Raw genomic sequence first — 12,668 nt, 5'->3', positions numbered from 1 at the left:
AATTTTTGGTGATAGAGCGCCAATTTGCCCCACGTGTCATGTGAATTTTAGTGTAAAGCACATCTTTGTTGAATGTCCTTCTTTTAATCATCAGCGTCATTGCCTTTTTAAGTCAACTTCTCTTAACTTAAAAGACTTGATCGGTGAGAAGCACCATCCAAATGTTTTTAAATTTTTAAAATCAATTGGGTTTTATATGAGTATTTAACATTTTTCATTTTTCTTAATAATCATTTTTGCGTATTATGTGTCTTGTGTTTTAAAACCTTTATCGCTTTTAATTCAAATGGTCTCTAGAATTGAACTTTAATTCAACAAAAGTCTGGCGCAGTTTAGCCAAGAATGGCTCTTGTGCCAAAAAACTCAACCAACCAACCAACCTTCCGCATGTCTTACATCTGCGGAAGAAGTGTGACAGGTCTTTAAACATTCTCAAAGTACTTTCTAGTACATCTTGGGGTGCTGATAGCATTTCATTACTCCGCATTTATCAAGCAGTGACACTATCACGTATTGATTACGGATGCGTGGTGTATGGCTCTGCACGATCTGCCATTTTACGTAGATTAGACACTACACACCATTCTGCTTTAAGAATTTGTTCGGGTGCATTTCGGACTTCGCCAGTGGAGAGCCTTTATGTAACCTGTCATCAGTTACCACTAAGTTTACGACGCCAAAAATTAGCTGCCCAGTACTATCTTCGAGCTGTGTCTATTCCGAAGCACCCCTTGTGTTCTATAGCTGTTCCAGCGAGTCTTCGGAGACTCTATACTGCTCGACCCTATAATATTCTACCATTCTGCGAAAGGGTTAAAATAATACTTCATGATTCGGAACTTCATGATGTAGCGATTCAGACTACAGATCTCTTTCCGTTTCCACCATGGGATATTCCTCAATTTCGTTTTCTAAATCCATTCTCAGATTTCGAGAAAACGACAACTGCTCCTGTAATTTTTCAGAAACTTTTTGATTCTCATCGTAGTCAATATTCGGACTATTTGAAAATTTTCACAGATGGGTCAAAGTCAGACGATCACGTTGGTTGTGGTATTGTTTCTGACACTAATATACTGAGCTACCGTCTCGATACAACATTCTCGGTCTTATCTGCCGAATTAGTGGCGATCCTTTTTGCCCTTCAGATGATTTCACTGTCTACTGAACGAAAATTTTGCATATATACAGACAGCTTGAGTTCCTTGGAAGCACTTTCCCACTTCTGTAGCCGAATTCATCCTGTTTCCCTGGAAATTTTGAGTCTGTTAAGGACTCTAAAAAACAGAGACTACGAGATATTGTTTTGTTGGGTTCCGAGTCATGTCGGAATTGGTGGAAATGAGATGGCAGATAATGCAGCAAAGAGAGCATCTTTACTGTTGAAACGAGATATACCAAGCAATGATGTAAAAAATTCTTTGGTGCGTCATTTATATACGCTGTGGCAGGAATCATGGAATCACCTTGTTAGAAATAAACTTCATTCAATAAAACCCACAATTTCATCCTGGCCTTGCCATCCAGTGCGTGAGTACGATGTTAAACTAACTAGACTCCGCATTGGCCATACCCGTTTAACTCATCGACACCTTTTATTCGGCGAAAGAACTCCTACTTGTCCAAATTGTCATGTAAATTTAACTATTGTTCATGTTTTGATCGAGTGTCCTAATTTTAGATGGCATCGGAAACAATTTTTTAACAGCTCATCGATAGAAATGCAAATTCTGGTGGGGGAACACCCCCATCAAAACATTTTTAAATTTTTAAAAGCTATTGGCGTGTACCATTTTATTTAATATTTTATCATCATGTAATTTAAACATCTTGTTCTCTTTTAAAAACCCCATGCCGACATTTTAATCAAAGTGCATTTTGACAATTATTTAATTTTACATACATAATTTTTTATATATATTTTAACCATACGTTTGGCGCAGTATGGTCAGAATTGGCTCTTGCGCCATTAAAACCCACAAATCCAATCCAATCCGAAGCTCGTAAACTTGTAAAATCACAAACTCCTGTATCTGGAACCAGCTACTCATCTATGATCAAAAAACCACCTGCAACTGATCGTATTCAAAACAAAAGAAACAATATACTTACTGATAATAGTCCCGAGTCCGCTATTGTAACGTCATTGCCAGTAGATCTCAATAGTAAAAATGTTAACCAGCCAACTGTTCATGAACATGAAACCCTTCATGTTCCATCTAATGAAATGTCACAGGACCTGAATAAATTTAAAACTGTCACTTATAAGAAAAAATATAAAAAAGATCACAAGCAAAATTCTGAAAATATATCATATTCTAAATTCTGGAAGACTTCACCTCGACAAGTCTCCCAACCTATGCCAGACTCAAATTTGAGCTCTTCGATTAATTCTAAATCAGCTGATAAAATGGATGAAGCCAAGCCTGAGCTTTAATTCATGACCACAAATAAACCCAAACCAAACACTGACAGCGAAATAGAATCGGATAATGCAATAGAATACAACCCTCATGAAACAATTGACGAAACACCACTTGCTGCGGAACATTCTACCGATTCCACCACAGTTGATAAAACTGTTTTTAAACAAAGACCCCAAGAATGTCAAGTTAAATGGATTAATCTTAAAAATTTTTACAGTGAAACTTCAAGTACCCCTATACATAGCAAATACTTGAAGAAACACCGAATCAAAAGATTGCAATGATTTTTTCTTTTCACTTCGTTTTGTAATTTATTGTACCTTTTTTTTTATGTTATGGAAGATGCATTTTCACCTTTTTTAAATTTCATCGATATTTTAATCTTTTAACATTTTTGGAAAAAATTTCTTTACGGGATGTAATTGACATATTCTTAAACGCTGACACTATTCATTATTGGATGTATTTCTTTTTATCACGAGAAATTATAAATTTAAACTGATTGAATTATACGTGACATTTTTAAAACCATTTGTTTGGCGCAGTATAGCCATATTTGGCTCTTGCGCCATTAAATCTCAAAATACCATACCCACTTCTGTAGTCGAATTCATCCTGTTTCCCTGGAAATTTTGAGTCTGTTAAGGACTCTAAAAAACAGAGACTACGAGATATTGTTTTGTTGGGTTCCGAGTCATGTCGGAATTGGTGGAAATGAGATGGCAGATAATGCAGCAAAGAGAGCATCTTTACTGTTGAAACGAGATATACCAAGCAATGATGTAAAAAATTCTTTGGTGCGTCGTTTATATACGCTGTGGCAGGAATCATGGAATCACCTTGTTAGAAATAAACTTCATTCAATAAAACCCACAATTTCACCCTGGCCTTGCCATCCAGTGCGTGAGTACGATGTTAAATTAACTAGACTCCGCATTGGCCATACCCGTTTAACTCATCGACACCTTTTATTCGGCGAAAGAACTCCTACTTGTCCAAATTGTCATGTAAATTTAACTATTGTTCATGTTTTAATCGAGTGTCCTAATTTTAGATGTCATCGGAAACAATTTTTTAACAGCTCATCGATAGAAATGCAAATTCTGGTGGGGGAACACCCCCATCAAAACATTTTTAAATTTTTAAAAGCTATTGGCGTGTACCATTTTATTTAATATTTTATCATCATGTAATTTAAACATCTTGTTCTCTTTTAAAAACCCCATGCCGATATTTTAATCATAGTGCATTTTGACAATTATTTAATTTTACATACATAATTTTTTATATCTATTTTAACCATACGTTTGGCGCAGTATGGTCAGAATTGGCTCTTGCGCCATTAAAACCCACAAATCCAAATCCAATCCGTACAAAAAATAAATTTTACGTCGTTTCAAAATCTTTTTAAAAATGTCTTTTTAATGATACCAATTTAATAATCGTGCGAATTTTTGTTTAACTTTAGTAAATTTTAAAAAATATTTATGCTGCAATAAATTGCATTGAAATTCAAACCCTTTTTATTGTTTTATGAAATATTTTTCTTACATTGTTGAAAGTTAAAGAAGGATTCTGCATATATGTATTATTTACATTATTCATAAATAAAAAAAAAGTCAAATTATAATGCTGCGAAACTTTATATATATATATAAAAATATTTTAATTTCAATTAAATTAAGATAAAATCTTGGAAATTAATTAAACCCATAGTAACTTCATTCTAAAAATATTCTCTTATTTCGTGATCCAATTCCCCTTTCGGTTTAATTAATTCCTTTGTAAAAATAAAACGCCATCGGTACTACGTATCAAATGAAAGTGATACTTCCGTAGCCCTTGTCAAAGATCAACACATGTATTCCATCGGCACACGCCCCTCAGGGGCTCACCTACTACAGGTGAGTACGGGTGTCCCAATCCCGAGGTACCCAGGGATCTTTACTCCCTTTAGGTTTACTCTCCTCTGCGCCTTCTGCTGTCTTCTTTTTTTTCTTTCCCTCGAGGGTAGGCGAGGGAGCTCTCCATGAGAAGCTGTCGCCGCTCTGTTTGCTTCCTGCTTCTCATGGACAGCAAATGCCCCCACGTGTTTGCCGTGCGTGGCAACCCATTAGACGGGTGGTGCACTGTGGTCCCCAGTGTATCAATCGGCTGGTACCTAGCCACCGGAGTGGTTAGTCTGCTAGGGATCAAGCGAAGGGGTTACTCCTTGGGCTTGGCGTTAAGGGTGGTCACTGTCCCCGGGGGTAACTCCCAGCGTATAGGTACCAGTTAGCATTATGGTAAGTGCTGAGGCTAGGAACATCTAGAGCCAGTTACTACCATCCCTTGTAGGGCTCCGTGGTGGGCGATGCCGCTGGGCCTGAATCCCCATCAATATCGTATGGGCCGTAAAAACTTTGCTCCCTTCAGTGGGCAACAAAAGAATCAAACTTCCTTAATACATTTTGACAAATTTTTCATCATAAAGCGCATGTCTACAAACAATGAAACCTTCCATAATGTTTCACCTTTTCTTGTTGAAAAGGCCATCACTGGAACACTTGGTACTGTATCATCGACCCGGAAACTACGATCTGGTGATTTGCTTGTGGAAGTGAGTTCCCGAAAGCAATCACAACAAATACTAAAACTGAAAACATTGGGAACAATATCTGTAAGCGTAAGTGCTCACGCTACATTAAATTCTTCAAAAGGTGTAATAACGTGTGGCGAGTTGTTTAATGATTCCATTGAAAAAATTACTGCAGAACTGAAACCTGAAGGAGTAACTCATGTACGCCGTATAACTATCCGACGGGATGGACAACTCCTTCCTACTAAGCACTTCATTCTCACGTTTAACAATCCTAAATTACCTGAATCTGTGAAAGTCGGCTATATGAAATTGCCTGTTAGGACATATATTCCAAACCCACTTCGATGTTTCCAATGCCAACGCTTTGGGCATTCTAAAGCCAGCTGCCGCGGGACTCTCACCTGTGCCCGCTGTGGAGAAAAAGGCCATGACAACCAACAGTGTTCTGCAGCGGAAAAGTGCGTGAACTGTGATGGTAACCACAGTTCCTTTTCTCGATCTTGCCCCCGTTGGACATTGGAAAAACAGATTGTATCGGTTAAATTCAAGGAAGATATTCCATATCCTGAGGCCAGGCGAAAAGTACTTGCTCAGACGCCAACACCAGGCGTGACTTACGCATCTGTTACCAAAAAACAATTTTGTGCAAATTGCTCCTGTGCAAATTGTGTGCAGAATATGCCCAGAACTAAACCTCTACCAAAAGTATCTGATACAGATTCTGAAATTTCTATAACCAGTGCTTCTGAACCCAGTAAACCGGAAAAGCATCAACGCAAAGTAAAACCGAACAAAGCATTGAAGCTTAAGATTTCGAAACGCGGCATCCCTCAAAATAATCTTCATCAAAAAATGAAAAAGTCAACTTTGAATAACTCAGTCGCTCTGGGACTTGCGAGTCAGGGCATAGTCCACAAGGATTTATCGTCCATTTTTAAAGGCGTGCCCAAAAGTCCCGATAGTATTTCGCTTCATCCATCTGAAGAGGATGATAATGACCTCCAAATGAGTTGCGAGTTATCGCCAACTCCATCTAATGTTCCTACCACTGCTTTTAAAACACACGCTTCTTAATGGGTTTTTGTATTTCATGGAACTGTCGCGGCATTCGTCCCAAATTAAATGAAATTAGAACAATGCTTAACAAATTTCATCCCGCTTGTCTCTGCCTTCAAGAAACTTTCTTGAAGACAAACATCCCACTTAAATTACGTGGTTATAATACCGTTCGGAAAGATGCAGAAAACGGCTCCCATAATTCTGGAGGTGTCTGCATTCTAACCTCCAATTCCTTTCCGAGCACACCTCTTTCGCTCCATACTGATTTGCAAGCTGTGGCTGTTCAAGTGCATGCACGAGCATTAATTACAGTCTGTTGTATCTATTTGCCACCTAATGCTTCTGTTAGTCAACAAGATCTTGACAGTTTAGTGGATCAACTTCCAGCTCCGTTTATTCTACTTGGTGACTTTAATGGCCATTCTACTTTGTGGGGTTCAGATAGAACAAATTCTCGTGGGCGGCAGATCGAACAGTTTATTTCTAATAACTGTCTCTGTTTGCTCAATAATGACGAGAAAACTTATTTTCACGAACCAACACGCTCCTTTCACAATCTAGATCTTGCAATATGTTCGCCAGTTCTCTTTCCGCTTTTGAATTTTACAGTTGAAAATGATCTTTACAGTAGTGATCATTTCCCTATAATAATTTCCCATGCTGACAGTGGCGGTATGATTCAAGGTCCGCCTTATTTTCTATTTCAGCGAGCGGATTGGTCTGCATTCACAAAACAGGCAAAAATCACTGAAGCTATGGTTTATACAGCAGATATATCGGCAGCGGTACAACAAGTCCTTGACAGCATTATTAATGCTGCAAATAATAGTATTCCCAAGCGTTCCCCACGTCTAAGAAAATTTCGTAGACCGTGGTGGAATAAAGATTGCCACGATAGTTACAAAAAGCAAAAGCAACTTTGGAACAAATTCCGTAGGTGTCCTACTACGGAAAATCTCATTGCTTTTAAACGAGCTAGAGCTTACGCTCGCAGTATCCGTCGGCGTAGTCAGAGGGAATCCTGGCTTAGATATGTTTCTACTATTACTTATTCTACTCCTAGCAAACAATTGTGGAAGAAAGTCAAAGCAGCCAATGGAATATATCCCGATTTTTCCTTCCCTGTGTTAAAATCGGGAAATGTGGTATACTCTTCGCCTCTTGAAGTTGCCAATAATCTCGGGCATACTTTTCAAAAAGTTTCCGCTGTAGATTCATACAGTCCATCATTTCTGGTGGCTAAGAAGCGAGCGGAAGGAAGTAAATTACAATTTATTTCCCGTAGATCTCTTCCATATAATTGCGAATTTAGTTTGTTCGAGTTGAAAAGTGCACTGGCTTTCTCTAATGATAGTAGCCCTGGTCCTGATGGTATAACTTACAATATGCTTCGCCATTTGGACGAGGTCTCTCTTTCCAATTTATTAAAGCTATTTAATCGAATATGGACTGAGCATGAGTTTCCATTACAATGGCGTGAAGCTATAGTTATCCCAATCCTTAAACCTGGAAAGGATCCTGCAAACCCTCTAAACTATAGGCCAATCGCTTTAACTAGCTCGATGTGTAAAACTTTCGAACGCATGGTCAATGCGCGCCTGGTATTTGAATTAGAAAAACATGATTACATTTCGCCACTACAGAGTGGTTTCCGCCGTGGACGTTCAACTTACGATAACATCGTTCTCCTGGAAACACAAATTCGTAATGCTTTTGTACGAAGAAACCACCTTGTTTCTATCTTTTTCGATATAGAAAAAGCATATGACCGTGCGTGGCGCTATGGTATTTTACGAACTCTCTTTAACCTAGATTTTAGAGGAAATCTCCCTATTTTTATTCAAAACTTTTTAACCTCACAAACTTTTCGAGTACGTCTTGGTAATTTTTATTCCGATATTTTTAATCAAGCTGAGGGTGTTCCGCAAGGGTGTGTTCTCAGTGTCACTCTTTTCATAACCTATTTTAGCGAAATTCTTAGTCAGCTGCCTCCATCTGTTCAAGGTACGCTTTATGTTGACGATCTGCAGATCTCCACTCAAGGTTCTAATATGCACCTAATTGAACGGCAACTGCAGAACGCAGTCAACAAATTAGTTTCGTGGTGTGATAAAAATGGGCACACTCTTTCTCCGGAAAAGAGTCGTTGCGTTCATTTTTGTCGAAAACGACAGCTGCATCCAGAACCTGTGATCAATATTCGTGGAACTGTCATTCCCTCTGCCGATGAAATACGGTTTTTAGGAGTCATTTTTGATAGGAAGCTCACTTTCCTTCCGCATGTCCTGCATCTGCGGGAGAGGTGTGAGAAATCTCTTAACATCCTGAAGGTGCTATCTAATACTTCCTGGGGGGCCGATCGTACATCCCTCTTACGGATCTATCAGGCCGTCATTTTATCCCGTATTGATTACGGGTGCATGGTGTATGGATCTGCTCGCCCTTCCGTTCTGCGAAAGCTTGATACGATACACCATTCTGCCCTTAGAATTTGTTCTGGTGCTTTTCGCACGTCACCAGTAGAAAGCCTGTATGCCATATGCAGTCAACTTCCTTTAAATCTTCGACGTAAGAAGATAGCCGCACAATACTATTTTCGAATACTATCGGCTCCGAAGCATCCTGTGAGTCACCTGTGTCTCCCGGTTGGTCTTCGGAGACTTTATGATGCTCGCCCCTCTCACATTCCTCCATTTAATGAGAGGGTTAAAGCTTTTCTTCATGATTCGGGACTCACCGAGGTTTTAATTCAACCAATAAATTTCTATTCTTTTCCTCCTTGGGATGTTCCACAATTTTCATTTTTGAACCCTTTTTCTGGTTACGATAAATCTACAACAGCACCGATTGTTTTTCAGCAGCTCTTTCACTATCACCGTTGTCAATACTACCCTTACACAGAAGTTTTTACTGATGGATCAAAATCCAATCAGCATGTTGGTAGCGGAGTAGTATTTCCCTCTGAAACTTATAACTATCACCTACCCACGTCTTTCTCGGTTTTTACTGCTGAATTGATTGCAATAGCTTGCGCTCTTCAACTGATTTCAGCTTCTTCTAATCGGACATTCTGCATTTATACTGACAGTATCAGTGCTTTGAGGTCTCTTGCCAATTTCAATAATCGGATGCATCCTGTTGCTATGGAAATCCTTATTCTTCTTCGCGACCTTGAAAAAAGAGGCGCAAACATTTTATTTTGTTGGGTCCCGAGTCATGTCGGAATACCCGGAAACGAAATGGCAGATATTGCGGCAAAAACGGCAAGTTCTTTGTTGCAGCGTGAACTTCCATATGACGATGCAAAAAAATATTTTGCTGATCATGTTCGCGCTTTATGGCAGCAATCCTGGGAACAGCAAACTTCAAATAAACTACACTCGGTTGATCCAGTGACAAGTTTATGGCCTGTTATCCCTGTACGTGCATTAGACGTTAAATTAACTCGACTGCGCATTGGCCATGCCCGCTTTAGCCACAAGCATCTTTTATTTGGGGAACAATGCCCTTCATGTCCAAAATGCCATGTAATTTTAACAGTCAAACATGTTTTAATAGAGTGCCCTAATTTTAATCCTCATCGGTTAAAGTTTTTTAATTCACTATCCATCGAGTTGCGAGAGATTGTGGGTGAAAGTCATCACCCTAACATTTTTAAATTTTTACATAACATTGGGTTTTTACATTCTATTTAGTTTTGCTTTCTAAATTTGTTAAATTTTCGTCTTTAATTTGTTTGACGCTTTTATTAAAAATTATGAAAAGCATATTTTTAGAGTACTAATTTTAATACGTTGCCCTACAAAATTTGAATTTTTATTAATAAATTTCTTAGTATTACTTTTTATATGAATTTTATTTATCTCACCATTCGAGTGGCGCAGCATAGCCAGATTTGGCTTTTGTGCCAAAAACCCTAAATAACCAAACCAAACCATCGGCACACGACCGGAAATCCCTTGTTATACAAGACTAGTGATCATTTGTTTCGGCCCTTTTTCCCTTCTTTACTTCTGCTTTTGTGTCGCACTGTGGTGGACGTGCCTTGTCCGCGTCTCTGCTTGTAAATAATTATGCTTTAACGAAATGGATATTAAAATTTAAAAATATAACATGTCTTTTCAAAGTCTTCGAACCCGCATTCTGCTTCCACCAAAATAATATTGCATATATATCCAGTTCATCTATTTACTAGGCTATGTTGTTATAGGACTCTCTCCAATTGAAAGGTTCGTGTACACAATAAATAAAACTTCACTAAGGCACTTTAAAATAGCACAGCTTTAATATCAATGCATTTGGCAGAATAATTTACATAAACTAAATCTAAACACTTTAACTGAAATCAAGTACAACCGATATTCTGGCGAACCAGGTGATCACCTGTGGCGTCTAGTTAATAATATAGTAAACATTGATTAAAATATAAACATAGAGTAACATTTTGATTTGCTTTTTAATTCATTTAATTTCGTAGTTATTGTTATTCGGGTTTCAGTTCTTTTAAACATTTCTGATTAAGGCATATGAAAAGAAATTTTTTTCACAAAATTCATCATTTGAAAAATATTTACGTTGTTTTTTTTAGTTATAATAAAATCCCTTTTAAAGCAGTACTAGGGCAATTTTGGGAAGGACCTCGTCATTTTAAACTGCGATCAGAAGAAGAGGACGACATCTGAGCCGTCACTCCATCTACAAATTACCACACCAGCAGGAGGACGTTTGCCCCGACGGATTCAACTTGCACCTGACCAGCTTAGAAGGCGTTTCTTCTGTTGAATCGAGTCTGGAACCTGAAATGCATCAGCTCTGAAGCCGAGATCTTCCCACCAAGCCACTACGACCGTTACGTTCATTGATTAGTTTTTCAACATCAAAATCCAGTAATTTAGTATTTGAATACATTACCACAAAATCATTTCTCTGAGTAACGGATTAACGTTTTGAAAATTGTAAAACTATTTTGAAATATTTTTAAAATTCATACACTCCTTTCCCTACTTAATCGTTACTAATGTCGTTTATAAAAATATGTGAATGTATTAAACACTTGTGCTATACTATACTATATTCTACCTTTTTAATAATTTGTTTTTTGCATAATTAAAATGTTTTCTTTTTTGTGTTTGATATTGAATAGAATAAGAATTTATGTATTTAGAATTACCATGTAAAATAATTGCATAAATATGTGTTTTGTTTATAATAAAATATTATTTTTGAATTTAAATGCTTATGTGTTTATTTTAAATTATATATAGTTATTATACTTCATATAATAAAGATGGATAAGCTATAAAACATAATCATTGTCATCGTTTAAATTATGAAAACCAGAATTAAGAAGTTTATGTTAAATATTTAACAATGTCGGCGTGGCAAATGTTGTAGATGCTAAATCTGTCTTCAGAATTTCATCTATTTAGCTCTTTGTCCGGTTGTTCAAATATAAGTTAACAGGATAACTAAAAAAAAAAAAAAAAAATTCCTCTGAACAGATTTTGCTTAAAACTTGAAATCTGCAAATTCGACGTAAAATATTTACCAAATTTCATCAAAACAATTTAATTATCTTTGTCACATACAAACAAAAAAAAAAATTTTTTCCCCCAGAAAACGCTTTGCATGGCATTGGTGTACAATAGATAGGAACTACTAACTTTTGGCATGGATTTGTATAGGATGGCACAATAGAATGAGCAAAAATTACAAATATTTTAGCTTTTAATCCCAGCCATGAGAAAACCGAATTTAGGCTTTTGGCACGTTTTCCTCAATCGATTGAAATAAATATTTGACGCAGAACTACGTTTGTAGTGACCAAATCGCATACCTATTTTGATATACAGACACTATAAAAAATCGCACTCGCTTAAATATGTTTCTGTCAACACACAGCGAGAGGCGGTTAAACCTTGTTGGATTTGGCTCAAAATTTAATAGTTTCTACACTATAGATATTAAATGTGTGCACTGAATTTTATCCATTTCGCTCCGCGTTTTTAATTATCGTAATAATTTATATTCGAACGTTAGTTTAGTTATATTAACGTCCCGTAGTAAAGCAACACTAGGACTATTTTGGGACGGAACTCGCAATTTTGAGCCACGGTCAGATGACGAGGACGACACCTGAGCTCGCACCCCCCCCCCTTTTTTCCACACCACACTACACTACACTACACCAGCGGGAGGACGTTTAGTTCTGACGGATTTAATGTGCAACAGACCCCCTTACCCGATTCCACCGAAGAACCGTCGTATATCGAACCTGAAACCCTATGGCTCACGAGCCGAGACCTTACCACCAGGCCACCGCGGCCCTTTATAATCGAAGGGCCGGCTAAATTCTCTTTGCAAAATTCTCTAAACGAATTTTGCAAAGAATTTGACCGAAATTTACAAATTTAGTGTAAAGAACTTATACCAAATTTCATCCGTCTAGCACAAAGCATTTTGAGTTAACGGATATTTTCGAAAAATGTGTTTTTCAAACTGAAGGAGATCTGAAAAGTGGAGATTCGTCAAAATTTTGAGTTCGAATTTTTTTGACGATTACGTGTACTTCGCATACGAGAAAGTTAAAAAGTCATCGTTAA

At 37.5% G+C, this 12,668-nt stretch overlaps 1 protein-coding gene across 1 annotated transcript; it reads left to right on the top strand.

Moving 5' to 3' along the window:
* Positions 1 to 4,902: 4,902 nt before the first annotated feature.
* LOC129957328 (uncharacterized) lies at positions 4,903 to 6,081 on the top strand. Its single transcript, XM_056069598.1, has one exon. It carries the CDS (start codon positions 4,903 to 4,905, stop codon positions 6,079 to 6,081), a length of 1,179 nt encoding a protein of 392 aa, XP_055925573.1.
* Positions 6,082 to 12,668: the final 6,587 nt, after the last annotated feature.

This window comes from Argiope bruennichi, chromosome 11, assembly GCF_947563725.1.
Source record: "Argiope bruennichi chromosome 11, qqArgBrue1.1, whole genome shotgun sequence".
Classification (NCBI taxonomy): Eukaryota; Metazoa; Arthropoda; class Arachnida; order Araneae; family Araneidae; genus Argiope; species Argiope bruennichi.
Note: the sequence above shows the minus strand (reverse complement) of the source record. Positions and strands in the feature narration are given on the sequence as shown.